Source organism: Lampetra planeri, chromosome 24 (assembly GCF_965212315.1).
Source record: "Lampetra planeri chromosome 24, kcLamPlan1.2.h2, whole genome shotgun sequence".
NCBI lineage: Eukaryota > Metazoa > Chordata > Hyperoartia > Petromyzontiformes > Petromyzontidae > Lampetra > Lampetra planeri.
The window spans coordinates 11,953,794-11,975,429 of NC_136130.1; the positions used below are offsets into that span (position 1 = coordinate 11,953,794).

General features: G+C 51.7%; 2 protein-coding genes across 2 annotated transcripts in view; one reads left to right on the top strand and one right to left on the bottom strand.

The window, feature by feature from the left end:
* The window catches only part of LOC144726805 (mitogen-activated protein kinase kinase kinase 1-like), a 91,435-nt gene extending 79,825 nt beyond the window's left edge, over positions 1–11,610 (top strand). The window contains 3 exon segments of the mRNA XM_078605722.1: positions 235–377; positions 2,775–2,906; positions 3,621–11,610. Coding sequence (XP_078461848.1) covers positions 235–377; positions 2,775–2,906; positions 3,621–3,767 — 422 coding nt within the window. The 3' untranslated portion in view covers positions 3,768–11,610.
* A 4,899-nt stretch (positions 11,611–16,509) lies between these two features.
* The window catches only part of LOC144726806 (oxysterol-binding protein-related protein 9-like), a 45,427-nt gene continuing 40,300 nt past the window's right edge, over positions 16,510–21,636 (bottom strand). Inside the window, exon 15 of the mRNA XM_078605723.1 lies at positions 16,510–20,314. Coding sequence (XP_078461849.1) covers positions 20,237–20,314 — 78 coding nt within the window. The 3' untranslated portion in view covers positions 16,510–20,236. The remainder of the gene's footprint in view (positions 20,315–21,636) is intronic.

A 21,636-nucleotide genomic window follows, 5' to 3' on the forward strand; every position in this document is an offset into this window, starting at 1 on the left:
GTGTTCTCTGCGTGCAGGAGCTTATCCCGTGTGTGTGTTCTCCGTGTGCAGGAGCTTATCCCGTGTGTGTGTTCTCCGTGTGCAGGAGCTTATCCCGTGTGTGTGTTCTCCGTGTGCAGGAGCTTATCCCGTGTGTGTGTTCTCTGCGTGCAGGAGCTTATCCCGTGTGTGTGTTCTCCGTGTGCAGGAGCTTATCCCGTGTGTGTGTTCTCTGCGTGCGTTCACTCTGTGCAGGAGCCAACTTGCTCGTGGACAGCATGGGCCAGAGGCTGCGGATCGCCGACTTTGGGGCGGCCGCTCGCCTCGCATCCAAGGGCACGGGCGCCGGCGAATTCCAGGGGCAGCTGCTGGGCACCATCGCCTTCATGGCCCCCGAGGTGAGCAGGGGGCGCAGCACCCCCCGCGTCGCGCTCCAGACGTGAAACCGGCGCGACGATCGGGGGCCCGGGACTCGGCGGCGCGGGGGCGGCCGCTCGCCCGGTCCCTCGTGAAGCGACGGCAACGTGGCCCTGGCAGAGGCACGCACGACGAGAAAGCGGAACGGAAACGGCGAGGCACGCGAGGCACGCGAGGGAAGTCGGCAGTGCCGCTCGGACTCCGCCGTGCACACGGGGAGACGGCCGACATCTTTATCTGGTCCTCCCACGTGATTTCTGAGCCGGAAAAAAATCATCGTCTGATGTGGTTTAGATGTGGTCCTGGTCCCACCTCCCATTTGTATCGTGTCAGTCTTAAAAATAATAACAAGAGGGAGCGGTCGTGTCGCGGTTTGCGCGCTGCGCTACGAACCCGGTGACCCGAGTTTGATTCCGCTCACAGCCAACACCAGTGACGATTATCTGAACCGGTCATGGACCTCCCTTTGGTCGACTCAGCCTTAAATGAGTACTTGGTGCAATGTGTGAATGTCACCACTGGGGAGGCAAAGGCGGCCGGGTGTGGTGCTGGCCACCCACCCCCTCGGGTGCCGTGCCGGTCTTCATCGGTGCTCGTGAACAGCACTTGCCCCAACAGTCTGTTAAGGCTACACGGGGCTATTTGTTTTTGGTGCGTGTGTTTGTTCGTACGACATCTCCTTGCTGGTGGTATCCATATCTAAACATCAAGTTTTGTTTTTGTGATTAAACTGGTTTTCGGCGTAGCCGGCAGTCGTGGGGTAACGATGCACCGATTCTTAATGTATAGCCATTCTTACGCTCACGATACACGCACCGAATCGTGCGCGTACGTAATCAGTTCACGTGACACCTGCAGACACTGAAGATGATCAGCGGTCGAGCGAGCAGCCCACAGTCGGAAGGTTGCGAGTTCTAATCCTGGCTGGGGGTTGACTCAACCCATCATCGCTCTGGGGACAATAAAATGCATACCACTTTGTGGAGAAATCAATAATGGTTCTCCCATGGAAGGCCTCTCCCCTGCCATAGGAATATGGAACTTCCACAATTGGCTCAAGTCTATAAACAGGTAGAGAACACCACCTCAGTGATCATTGAACAGTGAATCGCTTTGACCTTTAAACCCCCCGCCCCTCACCCACCCCTGTGGTGGGACCATCCATCAAGCTGAGTTGGTATTTGTCCATTAGGCCGCGAGAGCTTTGCGTAGTGCTTGTGTGTGGGTGGGCGTGTTTGCTGTGGGAGCTGCAGAATAACATTTAGTTCTGCCACAGTTATGCTGGACTTCAGTGGGTGTGGTGTACTTGATATGTGGTCTGTACTTGGCTTGTTTAACTTTGACTCTGGACTGAATAGGCAGGGGAACGTGGTGATATTTGTGCAGATATGTGTTCGTGTGTGTGCCCATTAACACTTCAGCTATGGAGTGCCCCATGCAGTGGTGCGCACCGTGACACGTTAGAGACTGTGATACCTGCATTCGCGAACTGAGTGTGGATGCAAACGAGTCATTGTAATTATGATTGGTACAGTGCTGTATATTCACCCAATTTAAACAACAGCAATTATTCTTTCGTACCCTGCGTTGCACAGATAAAGCAACTTATTGTTTGGAGCTGTGACGAATGTTCTGGCCGACGTCTGAGTTCCTTAGCCACTCGATGGCACTGATGATGATATTATCAGTTCCTCTGGTTCTGCCGCCGCCACTGCCGTTCAGCGGTCGGCCGTACGCTCCGTGGCCCACCGGGCAGGGTGGGACCGTCTCTGTAGCTTCCGCTCGGCCGGGCGATGTCCGTACGCGACGATTCACCGCGGTGCGGTGTTTATCGGCCACCAAACCCCCGAGAGAGCAACGGGCACAAATCTACTAGGGCTTGCCACCACTCAGGTAGCCATGACCGTGCATCGCTCGCGTTTGCAATCGTGCTCTGATGGAGAGACTGCACGTGTCGAGCTCCCGCCCCGCGCCAGACGAGACGCCGTCCACGAGGTTTACTTTGAAGGGTGGCGAGATGTGAACTACCTCGCCGGGTATGCAGGAGGTCGTGGGTTCGATTCTCACCCTGACGCCTGCTGTATATTTTGAGTTTGCATCTTCTCCCCGTGGTAGCGTGGATTTCACTCTGGGTCCTCCGGTTTTTTCCTCCATATTTAGAAACGTGCATTTAGAGTATTTGGCTGCTATAAATTTCTACGTGATAAGTCTCTTTGTTGAGCTATAGTTTGTGGCCAGGTCGCTTCTGAAAAAGAGCTATATAGCTCAGTGGGCCTTACCTGGTAAAATAAAAATTGTTTAGTAATAGTTTAGAATCGGCAAAGTGTGGCCCGACATTTTCATTGAGTGCGCCGTGCTTTTCTCGGCCCACTGTGCAGGTGCTCCGAGGCCTGCAGTACGGACGGAGCTGCGACATCTGGAGCGTCGGGTGCGTCATAATCGAGATGTCGTGCGCCAAGCCGCCGTGGAATGCAGAAAAACACTCCAACCACCTCGCCCTCATCTTTAAGGTGAGGGGTGGAGGCGCACCTCTGCAAACGGAGTACGCCCAGTCCTTCCACAGAAGCGAGGAGGTCGCCGCGGCCTCTGTGGGCCCTGCAAACGCTTGCACTGATTGCGTTCTCCTTCCTCTAGAAGCCCAGAGTAACCGAGGGGAGGGGTGCCCGGGGACTCTGTTTGGGCGGTTTAGTGGTGAGCGACCCACGCAATGAACCCGGCAGCCCGAGTTTAATTTACGGCCACAGCCACGGCGACCATTTTCGCTGATTATTATTCAAACCGATCTTGGGCCTTCCCTTGGTCGATTTAGCCTAAAAAGAGTAGCTGGCAAAGTATGGGAACATCAGCACTGCGGAGACAAAGGCAACCGGGCGGCGTTTACTCATCAGTTCCTGTGCCAGACGGCTCAGCGATAGAGAAACCCGCTATCAAAGGCTTGCGAGTTCAAATTCTGGTTGGCGGTTGGTTGACTCCGCCTATCATCCCTCTGGGATCGATAAAACGAGTACCACTTTCTCGGGAAGTCAACAATGGTCTTCCTATGGATGAACTCGCCCCTGCCATAGGAATGTTGAATTTCCACCACCGACTCGGGGCTGTGAATGGGAGGAGATGAGCTCTGAATTTTTGTGCAGTTCTGCCCGTTGTGTTGTCGTGAGGATTTCACGGCGCGCTATTTGATGCCAGCGGTGCCGCGAGCTCAAGGATCGTTTCCGCTGCCGCAGATTGCGAGCACCACGACGGCCCCGACCGTGCCGCCCACGCTGTGCCCGGGCCTGCGGGACGTGGCGCTGCGCTGCCTGGAGCTGCAGCCCTCCGACCGGCCGGTGGCGCGCGACCTCCTCAAGCACCCCGTGTTCCGCGCCTGGTAGCGGAGCGGGAAGGGAGGCCGGGGGGCGGCCAACAATCGATCGCAACAGCAGGTGGCATGCGGATTCAGTGGCACGTCCACACAGAGCTACGATCACTCCACGGTACAGCCACTCGGTGGGACGGCTACCCGCTTGTGCAGCCACTCACTGGTGCAGCGAACCAGTTGATGAGCCGCCCTGTGGTTCAGTTGTCTGGCGGTTTAGCGACGCAGTTGTGAGGTTTCTCAGTGGTACCGTGAGCCAGCTTGGCATGCAGCGCACGCAATAACTTGGCGGGTGACTATCAAATAACCCCATGGACTGACTCATCGAGCAGGCGGTAGAGCAAGGGAGACGACCAGAGAACCAAAGAGCAAGCCGAGCAAGCAGCTGTCGTGTCATCTCACCAGCCCGTCAGCCACCAAACAGCAAAGCCACTTGGCAAGCTCGAGGGATCACCAAGCCAACGAGCCACCAGCACGACGGCCACACAGCACTGCAGTCAACGAGGAGAAAAGCGGCCGCGCAAACCCGGCGAGCGGTCGGTCGTACCCCACGCGGTGCGCGCTCGCCCACGCCGCTTTGTCGCGCCGTGCGCGGATTCCTCGGGCCTCTTGATCCTGGCCAAAGCGTAATTGTGCAGAGCTGTCGGCGGTGGTCTCTCCGCACTGCGAACGGGGTGCACTGCTCGACTTCGCTGCTGCACGGTCGCCTGCGCGCGGTGCGGTGAGAGGGGGGGCGCTCTGTGTTCACCCGGCCCAGCGCGTGGCGGTGGCCACCGTCTGTAGATCACGGTGCTGTCCAATGCAAAGAGCTTCCACAATGAGGTGGGCTGGGGTGGTATTTAAGCAATACTCACGTTGGTTACTTTATTTAGGCAGTGTCTGTCTCTCTCCGTAGGCAGCAAGCGCCACATTGAATGCCACCGTTTAGACCAGCGGTAGGCAGCGACGCCTCGTCTTGTCTCTATGCACGTGCTGCCACCAGCGCGCGTACGGTTGGTTTGGGGGCGGGGTCGGGACGCTGCGGCGAGCAGGCCGGTCGGGCTGGTGCTCTCTCCGGATTGTGTGTTCCCCTCCGGGCGACTGGGCTCGCCTGGTCCCAGTCGACTGGGCTCGCCTGGTCCCAGTCGACTGGGCTCGCCTGGTCCCAGTCGACTGGGCTCGCCTGGTCCCAGTCGACTGGGCTCGCCTGGTCCCAGTCGACTGGGCTCGCCTGGTCCCAGACGTCCGCTGGCACAGCCCTTGCGCACGCTGCAACGTGGCCGCCCCGTTGGAGCGACGACATTACGGACGGTCCACAACTTGCAGTTGCCAGGTTTAATTTTTTTTTAATTGAGACTCCTTGCAAGTCTTTCCTGTGACTGTAAATAGAAAATAAAGACCCCTTGGCAGCTGTTAACATTTATAATTTAAACTGATGGGTTTTTTTAATGTAAGTATTTTAATTATTATTTGCTCGGTTCAGGATATGCACGTCCGTAGCTATTTTGAGTCTAGAACTTGCGAAGAGGTAATAACTACTGTTTGACAAATCAGGGGATCTTGCGGTGTTTGTGGCTCATTCTGCAGTCAGGGACAGTCCCTTGGTCGATCTTCTCCAACTCTTCTGACACTTTGCTCCTTGGCTCCTTCCTGTCACAAATCCGTTTTCTTTCTCTTAGTCTGACCAGGTTGTTTTAAAACAAAAAAGGGATGTAAATGTAATTTATTTTCTTGGTTTTCATTACTTGAATAGTGGGTACATTTTAATTGGGGTTTTTCTTGTTTAGGGTACAGCATATTCTGTACTGAGCATTGTAGATACTCCGTGCCTGCGCTGTACGCCGCCTCCTCCGCACGCACCCTTTAGTATATGTTGACGTTTTTTGTGTTGTTGGGGATTAATTGGAAGTTATTGTGCGGAGGAGTTTCCGGGCAGCTGCCCGCCCGCCCGTCCGCCCATCCGCCCACACGCACACCCACCCACCCACCCGCCCGTCCGCCCACCCGCCCGCCCGCACGGCGATGCTAAACGAGCAGAGCGGCACAGCGTCCCTCCGGAAGCTCTCGCCGTGGATGAGAAACAGCAAACCGGCAAAAAGGGCCCCACTATCTCAGAACGGCTGCTCCGTGGCAAGCCGCCCAAATGTTTTAACATTTCAACAACAACAACAACAACTTTATATTTAGTTTGAGCACACTTTTGAAAAGGCTCTCCGGTGACTAGATCAGTTGACTGGACATGTAAATGTGGAACGTTGCTATGCGGGCCACTTTTAAAATGAAACTCAATCCGTTGATTCCATCGCCATCGTCGTGATGTCTGCCGTTGTTACAACTGTCTCAAGTCTCCTTCTCTGCATAACGTCTTGCCCAGCAGAGGATACCTCCAAGCCGAATACAGAGGCATTTGGTTTCTGAATGCAATCAGGGAAAGAGGTGGTAAACTGGTAGCTGAAGGACATTGAATTAGCTGCAGTGGTTTGTAACGATGCGCCAAACTTTGGCTTCAGCCGTGTGGCACGCGCATTCAAAATAACGATTCCTTGTTCCCCTTGATACGGTGTAGCACCTGGACTAGTGGAGCTGATATCGGTTCCCCCAGCGATATCTCTCGCCCTTGAGATTCGTTTCACAAGGAATCCATTGCCAGTGACCACGATGCTAACTTAATTATATTTCAAATTTGTTGTTATATTTTGGAAATCAGTTTCTATTTGTTTTATTTTAGTTGATGTTTGATGTAAACAAAATCGGTTCATAACGCAAAACTAAGCATGTATAAAGCTCAGTTTCATTGTAAGATTCATAATTTTTTTCTTGCCGGGTTCTTGTAACTTTTCATTTTCATTTATTGAAATTGTTCATCGAGTCAATTCACGTCATTTTCAATCAACACTGCCAAGATGCGCCCAGCTGACCTTGAGCGCTGCAACAAAGCTCCCTCCTCCATTGCCAGCGCTGCATTGCTGCTGTGCTCGCTGGAGCAGCGGTGCTGGTGCTTCGCGTGCGCTCCTGCCCTAGGGCACGTCGCCTTTCGCCAGCGCTCGCGGGCGCTGGCACGGTAACCGCCCTGCCGCATGCTCCGAACCTGCCGCTGCCGATGCCGTCCTGCGTCTGTGCTCGTTGCAGGGTGGCCCTGACCCGATGTGCCCGCGCTTTGTGCGTGATGCATCGATGAAGATCCGACGCCCAGTGAGGCTGCAGGATGGTGTTTCATGGTAAATGTTTGAGAAGGCCCCTTTGCTCTTTGTGATATTTTCTAGGAATGGAATACGAGCCTAAGCCTTTCAGCCTATTGTTGTAGCAGATGCGTCAGTTTCCTTATGGAGTTGGACAGAGGACGTAAGTCTGCATTGTTTGTTGATAAACGATGTTGTTGCGTGGCTGTGGGTGCCGGTGTATGCCGTGGGCCCCTCTCCATCATGGTCTCGGTCCGTGACTCCATTACCTTCTCAGGGTCTGGTTCGCTGATTCATCTCCGTGCCCCATACTTCCCCAGGTTAAGGTCTTACCATTTCCTCCTGACAGCAATGCAGAGGTTTTGCACCGGTTTACAACAAACAGCTGTGGGTGTTAAGTTCAGCTGCCAGATTTACAAAGTAAAAAAAGATGTGAATAACACATTTAAGAAAATTACCCTTTGTAAGCGTTAACTCTCTCCTCTGCTAAAGCACCACTACTCGTGTCTGATATATTCACTGTCCTTAGTCTCTCTGACGCGTGCTCTCGCTGTGCCGCGTGTTGTTGGGCGCGATGAGTTCCGCGTCTGAGAGCTTTACAGCACAACCGCGAAAACCAATGTCCTCCACTTAACGAGAGGAGAACCCAGCGAGGTTATCTGTAGCCAGGGGGAACCTGATGAGCAATAGCTGAGAAGTGACACTGTGATTAATGTTGGGATTTCGATGAAGACACCAGCCTACGATGAGACCCACGTTGTCTAACGATGCCACGGGCTCGTCGATGTCCAACGGTACCGCCCATCGTGCGCTCGAGTAACCTCCCGCAGGCGTCGCCGGGCACCGCACGGAGTCGGTCCGTAGGCCCCGTAGGCCCCGCACACGTCGACTGTCTGGCGAGGGTGATAACCACCAGGCCTCCGTTGCCACGCGGGCTCCTGTTGGTCAGCAGTGGCACACGGGAGGAGAGCACTTAAACCTCGCAGTTGCTACCGTGTCTTGCACAATCTATCTGGCCCCACTATTCCAACATGGGTATAGCATTAAGATGTATGTTTTAAGGATTTCAACATTTTTTTATTTTATGTTATTGTTATTGGTTAACTTTCTGCACTTAAAAATCGTAATAATTTAACGCACATGTATTTAGAGGTGTAAACCCACCAATGTTGTACCCATACTTTCTGAATGGACATTTGTGGATGCTGGTGGACGTAACTTCACTATTACCAAACAGCTATTCTCTAACAAACATTCTCATTTGAATGAATAATTTGTATAATGGTGGATTTTTTAAATGTTAGGCATGACCATTTCAGACGGTTTTACATAAATTATGTTTAACTTTTACAAGGAATGGTCATTTCAGAGATTGGAAATTCACGCCTGTGTACCAAAGATGAATCTATGTACATTCAGCTTCTCATTTACATGGCAGAGTTTTGTTGGTGCGCTAATTGAAGCGAGCTCATAGTCAATGAACATATCTTTCCACAATAGAGGTTTGTTGGGTTAGATTGCGTAAATATGAATGTGTCGTTAAACCCGCCACCACCCGACAGACAATTAGTAAGGTTTGTCACGTAAACAGAACGTGCCAATTCGTTACTAGTGCAGCACACCGCTGTGTTTACGTGATAAACCTTACTAATTGTCGTCTGGTGGCAGGTTTAACGACACATTTATATTTACACGAGCCTACCCCAAAAAAACCCTATTTTGGACATTGGTTGCGAAAACCTACGTGTTAAACGAAACATATCTTTGTCAGAAATATTTCAGTAAGATCTGACAAGTATATTTACCAGCATGTATTAGGTTTCACCTTACACCCATTGCATTTTATTAGAAAATGTAAATGTATTCAGCTTAAAAAGAAATTTCAGGGACTTGAAAAATGATTTCGCAACATTGGTGTTAAGACCGTTTCAATATTTGCTAACTTGCTTTTATCATTTTCAACTGGTTATTTTCATTTTATTTCATCGTAAGGGAAAATACTACTGTTTTGCTTATTAAGACAATTGTTACCTTTTTAACGAAGCTTAATTGTTTAAGCTTAAGCTTTCGACTTGTTAATGTTGGACGTTGGATAATTTATAAAGCGTGTGCTACTATGCAGTTGGAGACACTGGAATCACACGTCGTCGTTGTTGTTGTTGTTCGGCAAACCACTATTGGAACTTCTCCGTGTTCCTCCAGACCGCGGTGGGCACACAGCCCACATCACTGCCCGCAGCGCACTGAGCCATTCGAAAAAGCGACAAACACGCGGCAGCCACGCACCGCACCGCGCCCGTGCGCTGCCGTGATCACGATGGGTTTTGTTTATTTCTCACCCCCCCCCCCCATCGGTGTTTTGAATCCTCGTCTGTAAATGGAACTCGACTGCCCTGTGGGGCCGTGCTTGTGGGCAACAGAGAGCGCGGCGCGTGGCGCAGCTCCCGGTGGCCTGCGCTGAGACCCCGCGGGGTCCCCTGCGCTGACTCCTGCACTGAGACCCCGCGGGGTCTCAGTGTAGGAGACCCCGCGGGGTCTCAGTGTAGGAGACCCCGCGGGGTCCCCTGCGCTGACTCCTGCGCTGACTCCTGCGCTGAGACCCCGCGGGGTCTCCTGCGCTGAGACGTCTTTAAAGGGAGCCGCAATTCAATCGAGAGATACGGAACCCCGTGCTCTTCTCTTGCTCGATCTTTGCCTGAACAATCAAGATTATTTGCGTGAAACTAAACAAGAAAAGAAAACGATCTAGAGACAAAATGCTGAACGAATACATTCAGCATAGCTGTTATTTCTTTATTTGTAAAAAAAAAAAGTCGCGCGCAATAAAAACGTGAGTCGCAAATTGCCGTTTGCGTTGAACGATGTCGGAGGCGCGATTGATGTATTTGACTTTTGGTGTTTTTTGTTCATGGAGTTTAGACGCAGTGCAGGTGAAAACTGAACAACGGTGTCCGTTCAACGTTGCATGTCGTAAATAAGAAGGCTTTAATTCACATTCGCTTTAAAACACGTTTTTTTATTTAACTCGAGGGAACCTTTCAAAAGCATTTGAAGAGCAAATTTCCAAGCTTTTCAACTCCACGATCAGAGATACGAGGACACGCGCAGCGTTGCACTTTAAGAGCGTATGGCCGTGATGTCACTGTACATACACAGCTATTATTCTAGGGCTATATTGTGACAAATATTCGGTGGTCCACTTTGGAGATAGAGGTTATTGTCAGTTTTGTTAGACTTTTCTTAGTTTTTTGTACAAATTACGTTGGTAAATAATTGTATATATTTCGTACGTGATAAAAAAAATAAACAGCAGTGTTCTCAATGCACCATCGCATTTGCCAAACCAAATTAAGTTCACAACCGATAATCGATGATTATTTCTCTGATAGCTTATTACGAATGCTTTAAACGGAATGGATTTTTTTGGGAAACAATTTTCCGTTAACGTATATATATTTTTGAGATTTGTTATTTCAAACACTGGAGTTGTGAGTTTTGGAGATTTGCTCATCATTGGTGGGAATGGTTTTTTGATGTTTTTGAGGAACGCCATTTAGACTTTTGTTTGACAAGAAAGTTGTTCCCTGTGGGAAAGAAGAGGGCATGGTCTCCTCAGTCGCTGAAACATTTCATTGGGAAAACAAAGATTGATGGGAATACGTGCGAGCACTTTGATCAGCAATTTGTTTTGTATTAATGTATAATCCATACGTGGATTATGGGGAGAATAATGACCCAGATTTTTGTAATTGCGTTCACACTTAATTCATCCTCCTCAGTCTGCATCAATGCAACACATCGCTACTCGTTGTGCAACACGTGGCGATGTTGAATTAAAAAAGACCCATTATATTTGAATTGCAGTGAATGTACATTCTTGGGTCTTTCGGTAAAGTCACGTAGATGGTTCAAAGAAAATAACAAAAAACTACGACGTTTCGGTCACGACACAAGCGATCGCCATCGCTTGTGTTGTGATCGAAAGACGCAAGCATATGAATGCCTGCAGTCACGAAAGCTTTCAGTGAACATTTACAGTGAATGTGTAGACTTTTCCCCGTGCCATGCAGGCGTTCTAACGCCCTGCGTGTCACCAGTCCGAGCTGGGGCACCTGGAATGGTAAAACCACAAACCCGCTTGCTGCTCCACTGACCTAATCCCCAATGGGGCAAGCAATTGGGGTGTGCTTTATGAAAGTATTCAGAATGCAGATTTTTCTTTTTTGTTAAGTGTAAACATAGTTCAATACTGTAAATGCTGTTACATTGTAAGGTTGTTTGTTATGATGTCGCCCTCGGCTCGTCTGTTCGCGTCGATGTACAGTAGTCGTGAGGAGTTTGTCGGCTGTGACGATCTCCCCTCGTCGTCCTCCTCGTCGCCGTCTCCGCTTCTGCTCCCAGTTGGAACCCGACTACCTCAGTGCCTTCTCTGCTCCCTCCCGTCTCTGCCAAAGTTGCCCCCTTTTGATGTCGACGCTTGCAACGTTTATTTCCTTGACTTCCTCGTCACGTTTCCGAGAGAGACTTTAATTTTATTGCTTTTGGGGTTTCTAAGGGCTAACTTCTCTTAGCACCTTGTATTGAATACACCGCGGACACACACGTAAGTAAAATCAAACCATTCGTTTTGAACATGTTGATTGTATACTCTTAAATTGAGTGTTTCTGAACTGTTTTAAAATAAAGTTTGTTGCAAATGAACACAAAGGATGAATGTTTTACTTGCCGAGTGACTGAAATGCACGACGCGTGGTGAGGTCCGTCTGTGTGTGGCCAAGATGTGACGAAACGTTATTTGCTCTCACTGCCACGGACGTGATGATCGTGGCTTTGAATCCAGAATTACCGCCGTTGTTTTAAGACCGCATTTGATTTCGCCTTGAGTAAAGGTGCGAGTTACAATTCCAGTCGGGGTTCATCGCTCTCATTGTTTTCTGAATCATTTAAATAAACACGATACTTTGTGCAAAGTCAACGGCTGGCACGTCTCGTGGAGAGACCTGAAACGGCCATATGAATGTAGAATTGCCACCACATGCGGGATGGCGATCGAGTATATCCACGGCGCCCCATTGAGGGTGGAGATGGCTCTGTCCGTGAAGGGAGCGACATTCCTGTTCTGCAGGAAATGTCGCTGGCGGTCACGTGCCACAGCAAGCAGAGCCACCACATTCATCAGCGCGGTTTGGTGCCAATTTGGGGAATTTGACCAATTAGCATTCTCATTACAAAACACTTCTATTAAATTACCGACAAAGCTCTCTGGCTGGGCCTCAAGATTTCCGTGAGGGCTGTGTTGGTGGTGAGGGATGCCCACAGACTGGTGCGCGTGCAGCAGCAGAAGAAGGGGGTTTTGCGAAAGTGTTCGGCCAACCCCGAGAGCGGCTCCAGTCCGCGCGATCCACCACCACCGCCGCGCTCAGTCACCAATGTACTCCTCCCCAATCAAATCAACTCGTGCCACGCTGCACGCGCCCCATGATTATTCAACACGTGACGCGCTCGGCAATTAACGCTGTCTGCACCAACACGTGAACACACACAGAGAGCTCTTCATTTCAATGGGCTCCGTGAAACGATCGTCACGTGGGACTTGTTTAACAATCATGGGGCGCGTGCAGCGTGGCACGAGTTGATTTGAATGGGGAGGAGAACTTGGTGGACGCGGAAAGACGTGGGGTGGTGGTGGTGGTGGCTTGCGAGGACTGGAGTTTTGGGAGTCTGCAAGACACTTCAGTAACTTTGGGAAATGCTGTGGCGCTGCGATGGAGTCGAGGCTGATGGAGCACGCAAGTTCTGCCCAATGAAGGTAGCGTCTCGAACAGTGTGTGGGGGTCTGGCGTGGGGCACGTGAGACCAACTGGCTCCCTGCTTCCAAGCGAGTGAACCGCTTCGTGTGTGCTCGTTTGTTGTCCTTCCCCCGCACTTCCGACTTGCACGGTTGGCCACGTACGGTGCGAAAGAAGTTCGACATACGAGGGAATGGTCAATATTTCTCACTGTCTTAACTTTTGTTCTAACTGGCATATATAATTACAGTTAGGCGCAACAATGTCGCTGTACTATCTACTGCCTACCACGCAGCCTACGCAGACGTCCGTTGTGCTTGGTGATCGCTCAGCCAAGCGCTATCCAGGCTCAAGCCTGCTGAGCTGCCGAGATCGGGCACCCCCGCTGTAGTTGTTGGCCAGGGTGGCCATCTACCGGTCGGCTTCCAAACCGCGCCAGCAGCGCTCCACGCACGGAGCGGACTGCCCAGGGCGCCGCGAGCTGCCGCCGCCTCCTCCTCCCCCTCCTGGGGGTCCCCTCCACATTCAGAATCGACGTCGCGTGTTCCAAATGTTTGGCGGCTATTAATGTTCCACATATCCACTTAGTTGGGCTGTCATTTGTGGCTGGGTCGCTTCTGAAAAAAAGCAATTTTGCTCAGTGGGCCTTACCTGGTTAACTAAAAATACTCTTAGGTTGTTTCGGTAAAGTCACGTAGGTAAAAAAATAATAATAAATAATAATAAAAGAAAAAACGTTTTTATTAAGTTTTTCTATAATTGTATTATTATTTATTATTATTTACTTTATTACTTATTTTTCACCTACATGACTTTACCGAAACAACCTAAGAGTATGAATTATTGCAGTCACGAAAGCTTAAAATCTAAAATTAAAATAGATGTAGTTTAGTTTCACATGCTATGCACATGCATGGCCTGGCTTGTCAGTCTACTGCTGGACGAGGGTCTCCCCACACCTCGGTGGCCGCGAGGGGCATCCGACCATACTTCCCCACGCTGGTCAGTGCGGGTTGTTGATGGCGGGGCATTGCAAGGCGATGGGTTCGCTGTACTGCCCTCTGCTGCCTCCACACCGCGGACTCCGCCTCCCCCTCACCACCCAAGCAGCTCCACCACACCGAGCACCGCTCACCACGACTCAGTGACGCTCGCCCGTTCGTGCCGCGGGTGGACGGATGCGGAGGGGATTTAAACGACCACGTGCCCCACTGTTGCACATGCCGCGCCGGGAGATCGAACCCGTCGCCCCCCCCGCTCCCCCGCATTGCTCAGTGCAGTGCGCTCGTAGCTTCCCAGGACCGGTGCAGACCATCGCTGTAGCTGGTGCGGGGTGGACTCCGTGGTGGACTTTGAGGTCGTGAGTGAGGGCTGCATCGGCCCGGGGCATCAATTGTCCACCTGCAGGCGTCATTGACGCTGCTGTGTCGGGCGTGCTTTGCGGCGTTGTTGTTGCTTAGGGGAAAACGCCTCGCTTAAGACTGGAGACTGTTTGATTTCGGACGGATCCTTGCAATGTTGTCGCTGTTGTCCCAATTTGAGCAAGTGGCAAACAAAATTGGCGTTGGGATGCCTGGGTCAGTACCAGCTGCATTGCTGCTGCTTGTTCTTGTGCCTCCGAGGGGAAAAGCGGAGAAACGGGAAGAGCCTCATGCCAGGGCAATGGGAGGACGCACACCCCGCCACCCCCCCCACACATCCCACTACACACACACACCCCGCCACACACACAGCACACCCCACACACACATACACAGCCACACCCCACACACACACACAGCCACACCCCACACACACACAGCAGGTGCTCCGCGTCTGTAATCCAACTCGGGCGCGTCTTGCTGCGCTGCGCTGCGCGAGTGTGATGACGACTTGGACGCACTTGTCTTGAGATGGTTTCTTTTACTCAGGCGCCATGTGCTCGCCGAGACCAGGCGGAGACCCCCCACCGCAACAGCCCAGTCTCCCGCGCATCTCCCTTTTATAGACGGTTCGTGGCTACGCCCCCATCCCCGAACCTTCTCGCTGGCTCTAGGCGCTCGCTCGACCAGCTGACTCCTCTTCCGTCACCTGGCCACCCTCCTATTCTCGATCATCCCCGGAGCCACCCGTCCATTCGTACTGCAGGCTGACTCCCCTGCCATTACCTCCCGTGGCCACCAGTCCATTCCTACTGCAGGCTGACTCCCCTGTCATTATCTCCCGTGGCCACCAGTCCATTCGTACTGCAGGCTGACTCCCCTAGCATAACCTCCCCCGGCCACTAGTCCATTCGTACTGCAGGCTGACTCCCCTGTCATCTCCCGTAGCCACCAGTTCATTCACACTGCAGGCTGGCTCCCCTAGCATTACCTCCCGTGGCCACTAGTCCATTCGTACTGCAGGGTGACTCCCCTGCCATTACCTCCTGTGGCCACCAGTCCATTCGCACTGCAGGCTGACTACCCTGTCATTACCTCCCGTGGCCACTAGTCCCCACACACCGTCGGTTGACTCTGTTATTACACGAGCACAGAGCCACCCTGCCCGCCCTCGTAGCGAAACGCAGACCTGCATGGTGTACATTCGTTGCGTTAAGCTCCGACTTGTCCATCGAACACAACCGAGGTCGTTGTTGAGGCCTATTGCGTCTCATCTTCGTCGCGCCAACGGACACGCAGCGTTGAGCAGCGTCGTTTGTTTCGCTTTGGGGAGCTCCATTGTGACGTTTCCGTCTTGTCTTCGTTATTAGCCAGCTGATGGATTCCGTGTGAAAAGTTGGCGTTGCTGGAAACTCATCCAACCTAAATTGTCCCCAGCCACGGCCTCCACGCGGCAGTGCCCTCGTCTCTGCCTCACGAGTGTGGCGAACCCCGCCACACACATTCTAGACACGCTCCATGTGGCTGTTTCAATTATCCATGCGAAACACCGTGCGTGGATAGAATAGGACAACATTTATGTGCATGCCTTTTCATTTGCAAAGACACGTTCCAATCAAGTTTGTGTCTAAACTTTGATGTTTGCATTAGGTAACTACATTTCCAGTGAACATTCCACATTTCTCATGGGGGGGGGGGGGCGCAAGTCTCTCCATAACACAACCGCTGTTGACTTCCCCAACAAAGTGGTACTACTTATCGACCTCCGGAAAGAGGGATGATGGGCCGAGTACCCTCCCGCCGAGTCGCCGTGGAGGTGATGCACTGCGCCACTGGGCCCTGGACACCATTGTCGGGATTTTGCAAGTGTTGTACTGCAACATATGTTCATGAATATATTGGTGCGCGCGTGTATAACTTGTAGAATCTATTGCATTCGCTGCACGTATTTAGATGCGTTTATAGGATAAACGCCTCCAATGCCCATATCGCAAGGGAGATGATGATTAATGCCACACGTGTTTTTCATTTATTTTAAGTTTAAAGTGACGAGAGCGTTTTGGATGGTGTAACAGAGTTGCAGGGAATGAACCACTGGACGCAGCTGAGTAAGCAGACTTGCACCCCCTGCCCACCCCACCAGAAATGAAGATGAAATGAATTGAAAAATTGATGACTTTGAGAGAGGACTTGGAGATGTTGGCAGGAGTTTTGTGGCATCTCTTCCAGGGTCGTCCCCTTGAAAGGCCGAGGCGTTTGGTAACGTGAGCCTCTGTTTCCTGCAGTGATCACGTTCCCACTTTGTGATGAATACCCCAAACGTGTAAACGATGATGTGGGCTGCTGCCGAGTCCCATGGGCCTCTGTGGAAGTGAAATGCGGTGCTGCTACCAACCCTGCTCCACACACCACCGACCCGTGCCGGATTGATCCACACACACACACAGCTCAAGCATGTAACACAATTTTAATGAAAAGGAAAAAAAATCACTTTTCAAAAACAGGCGACCGGTATGCAATTATAACTCCTGAAGAAAAAACCGTGATGGAATATTTGACTATTCACAACATTTGACAAACTATCTGCGAATGGGCTCTGTCTGCCGTCTAGTGGAGCAGTGATGTTGAATCACAACCCTGACCACATTTCTGACCCCAACCCTAACTCCGAATGGAGTAAGAATGCCATCCTATAGTTGTCTTACTGCAGGCATTATAGTCGTCAATTGTTAGTGCCCATGAACACCGCAATAAGTAATTAAATGGATTGGCTAAGGGACGAGTGATACACGGCGTGTAAAATGTAAGTGCTTAATTAGAATACGTGTAATATTAATATAACGCCTTACAAACACATTGTTACAGCATAAAACATTCGCCGTCTGAATGTAGCATCGCCTACAGACAGTCCTCTGGGCGGGCGAGTATTCGTGTCAACACGCTCAGCCTTGGGCCACTGGACTCCACACAACTCGCGTATCAAAGCCCTCGCGTGCGTCCGCGCACCTCATTTGTTCACTACGATTGTACCCACAGCAATCACTGCACCGCTGAAGTGGCACAGGTGTTGTGTGTAGGCTTTTCTCGTGCTTGAAATCGTGCCAAACGTGTCGGCATTTTGAGTTTCCATCGCATCAACATCGGCCCTGTTCGAGCCCCTGCTGGGTGAAGGCTTCGCCAAGACGCTGCAAGTTCCCACGGTCCTGCGGTGGAACACTCCGTGGAACACTCCGTGGAATAATCCATCGCAGGCCCGTGGCAAATAGTCATGGCAGGTGATAGACAATGATTGACAACTTTAATCTGAATAGCATTGAGTTTTGATTACATTACACACCTTAACGCCAACCACCATGGGAAGGTACAGTGACCCTGTGCGCCCAGCTAGCTTTGCCCAATGCCCGCGTGCGAGTTCTATTGCCATGGAACTTCATCGTCCGGCCCGTGGTAGCCACGCTGGGTAGAGCCTGGAGCAGTGGTCCTCATCGCAAGGCCCGCGGAGCCAACGGTGGCTTCAGTGCGGCCCCCGACATCACACAAAGTGAAAACGTTCCATCGTGCCGTCAAACCCCAATGGTTTCAAATGTGCGGTGGCCATCGCACACCGAGGTCTTATCGCCGAATATGCCCCTCCCCTCCCCCCACTGGGAATTAGTGAAGAACAGTGGCCGGGAGGGCCCTCCACCACCACCAGACCCGCGCACGCGCAGTAAGCAGCGTGGGCAGCAGGGGGCAGCACAGCAAAACCCGATGCAATGTTCCCCGCACCAACTGGGACTGACCACAGTGGTGAAGTGTGGTCAATTGGCGCTCTCTGCACGGTGCGAGAAGGCCCTCGTCCAGCAGCGGACTGAACAAACGGCCTGCACCGGTGCATGTGGCGAGTCTCCAACACGGGAACGTGGGCTGCGTTGGGCCCCTGGGCCTGAAGTTGCTCGTGTGCTGGGTGGAGTTGCCGCCCGTCTTAGTTTTCCCAGAAGTCTCTACTTATTTTAAGTAACGGTCCTGAAAACATCCGTCTACGACGTCTTGCCAGGACCTACAACAATTCCCAGTTTGTCGGTTGTGCAACATTTCACCACTCCTCAAGGCAAGGCATTTGCATGCGGTCCTCTCTTCTGGACAGGCGAGATGACGCTTCTCGACACGACGCGTCCTGGATTTGTATGTTTCTCGGAGGTGGCAACCCGAGTGCAGCGGCGTTACGAGGGCTCCTCTGCACCTCTCGCCGTCTCCCGCGCAGCGCACAGACGGGGCCACTCTCCTTGGATTATTGCCAACACTTTGTGCCGATTTGCAAGCCCGAAACGATTCCCGGCACTCGCTATTTCAGCGTTTTCAATTCTCTGGTCGCCAAAATCCATTCGTCTCAAAACACTGTGGTGGTTTTAGCGCCTCTGGTGGCTTCAAGGGTTTTGTCGACTCATTACGGAGTCCATCGATTCTCCCGCGTACACCTCGATACGCAGTAACCAGTCTAAGATGTAGCTTTACCACAACACTGGGGGACTCATTTTCGTGACCCTAAGGGGATGATGGCTTGAGCCACAACCCCCAGCCAGGAGTTGAACTCGGAACCTCTCCCCATTTGTGAGCCGCTCGCTCTACCACTGTGCTACTCGCAGGCTCGCTCTGCCCGTGTTTGATCATCTCGTCAATTCTGCAAGTATTTTGAGACTGCATACAACTTGCACACTAAATAGAGCAGGAATGATTTTTTTTACATACAGACGAGGGTCTATTATTGCGTTACCAAATAATGTATTTAATACATTTGTCAAGTAAACAATTCTAGTAATTCTCAAAGCTATGTCAGTGCGATATTATGTAACCATTGTGTAGTGGCTGGGGAATGACCCTGTTCTTCACGTGCACTAACTTTGTCCCCAATCTTTGCTGCGAGATTGCATTCTCATCACGGGATCGAAGACTTAGGCACCCTTGCGCAACTGCACACGAGGAGCGGATGACTTGTTTTATTTTGCCATCTGACTTGCTCGGTCAATCCCATTTACAGCAGCGTCTCGTGTGGAATGAATGTGGAGTGGCTGTAGAGATTGCACTTGCTAAAGAGACTCGCACAGATGATGGGTTCACAACCCACTTGCGGTCCTGTTATCTCCTAGAAAACCTTGCAGCCCACAGGTTGGGAGTCTCACACTTCGACCTGACTTATTGGTTATTTTATGTGATGCATAAATCGGTGGCATCACACCCGGCAAGACTTTTCCATGTCTCCTGGACGCGAGTGAAGATTTTCCGATGTGAAATTGCTCGATCGTTGTGGAGCCACAAGTAACCTGAGTTGACGACTACTGAACTCGACCTTGGGCCCAGCTGTGGGGACGTGCAGCCGGCGTCGCGAGGAGGGCTGGGGATGTGACGCGGGAGCAAAGACCACGGCAAGCACGCGTGCCGGCTGGGGGTGCCGTGTGGGGGGGCGGGGGGGTGAGACGCCTTTGCGGCCCCGTCTCCGCCAAAGGTCACTTTCCCTACGAGGTTTCGCGGCCCAAGGAGGGCGACCAAGCGAGGAAGGGAGCGGCTCGTAAATCGCAACTGTCCCTGAGGTGGCAGCCGCATCTGCTCCACCACCGGTGGTCTCCACATGGCGTGGCGAGGCTGCGCCGGCAGCACTTTCAGCCACGGCCAGAGCGAGGGAGCCGCGAGAGGTGGTGCCTGGTGCCTGGTCCCCTCGGATCGAGCGACGACTCCCACCCGGTGCCTCGGAGCCTCTCAACGTTGTAACGAATAGGGTTGCCACCCGTCCCTAGGTTTTTCCCAGGACGGCTACCTCGATGCCAGGATTGTCTTCTTTTTGAGGTAGCCATCCTGGGAAATACGCGAGTCTTCGCTCGGACGAAGAAAGTTCCGGTTTTTGCCAGTTTTGTGGAATAACGCACCAGTCGTCAAGACGCTGCACTCGCACGGAGTTCTCCCCTCCTCCGGCACTGTGACATCTCCTTCCCATTGATATGTCCTGGTTGCTTTTGTCGTGTACCTGGCAGGTGTCAACCCGAGTGACAGGCCCAACGTTAACGCGGGGGAAGGGCCCACAGGAAACGAGCACCAGAGGAAGGTTGACGGAGCGCGCCTCCTCGCCCACGCGTTGAGCTACCCGGTGTCGGGCCGCCACCGCCGCCGCCCCCTCCCCCAGGGCCGTGCAGGGATCCCGCGAGGTCACGGCTGCCCCGTAACCTCTAGGCGCTTGGCGAGGGGGCTCGCGTACTCCCAGTGCTCCCCACGCTTCTGGAAGAGCTGCCAGGGAGACGGGACGGAACAAGTCCCATGCGTGACATCGAACACGACGTAACATCGAACACGACGTGACCTCGACAAAACGTGTCCGTAACTATACTGTTGAGTGCATCAAATCGATGTCGCCACGTTAAACAATTTAAATAACCAGCATATACAATTTAAAGGTGCAGCCCTGCAATTTCTTGCTCGGGTAATTGCTAGCGGAAGTACCTCCACTTGTGCACTCTGGTACGAGTGTTCCATAAGAAGCCTTCTACAGATGAATTAAGTCCTAGAGATGTGACGAAGACCTCGTAACATTTGGATACAAACCATCTGCGTTTGCAGACAAACATTTTGCAACGGACACTTGCAGCAAGCAATAGAGAAGCCTTCGGTCCCTCTGCACGCCACCATGAGATGAGAGCCGGCAAGAGATGCGCTGTTCTGAGATATGATCACCATTTGTATTTTGACAGCACACTTAAGCAGGGATTGTAAATGCAGCAAAACGTTGCGAGTTGCAGCAGCTGACCCTGAAAAAATGAATATTGCTTTCCAACAACGGATGAATGGATTTATCTGTTAATGTATCACTCATGTTATATTTATAACGCAGATGTGTGCCTGTTTTCTACTCCCATCATAGACCAGGGGTTCAATTCGTGCAGCTATTACGGATTTTTTTGTTTAGTTTTATTATTCCAATTTGTTGGAATCGCTACTTTTGTAGAAAAATCTTGAGTTTCCCATTTTTGTTAATTGTAATTCATGCGTGGCTGATTTATCATTGTTTAGGGAGGCAAATTGACCAATTTGACTATCAGTTTAATTGTTCCATCACCAACCCTACTGAAAATCAAACTAGGTATCTAGTGATATTCCTGAAATATGAGAATTAAAGTAAAGTAACGTTTTAATCCCTGTCTGTAAAACGTGGCAAGGAATCTACCCGGCCAGGTCCACTCCACAAGCAGCTCTGGGTCACGGTGGTGCTTGGTCTGGCTCCAGTAGAGCTGGAATGTGGGGGGCAGACTACCAGTGGCGGTGACACTCGCCACTACGGGGAGAACTCGGGTGGGTCAAAGGGCCACTCGATGCTTGCAGGGCCCACCGCAGGACCCTCCTAGCGCTCGCTCTGGGCGAGTTCGTCATCGGTGTGATGGGAATGTGGCCCCTCTGATTAAGAAGGTCTGTGCTGGCCTCACACACTCGGGTTGGCCTGAATACAATTCATCCTGCGGTTATCTGGATTGGTTTTGCATGAGAAGCCCCAAGCAAATAGAACCGGAAGAATCTCATCAGGTGGAGTTTTTTTTCGGCAGGCAAAGTTACATTGG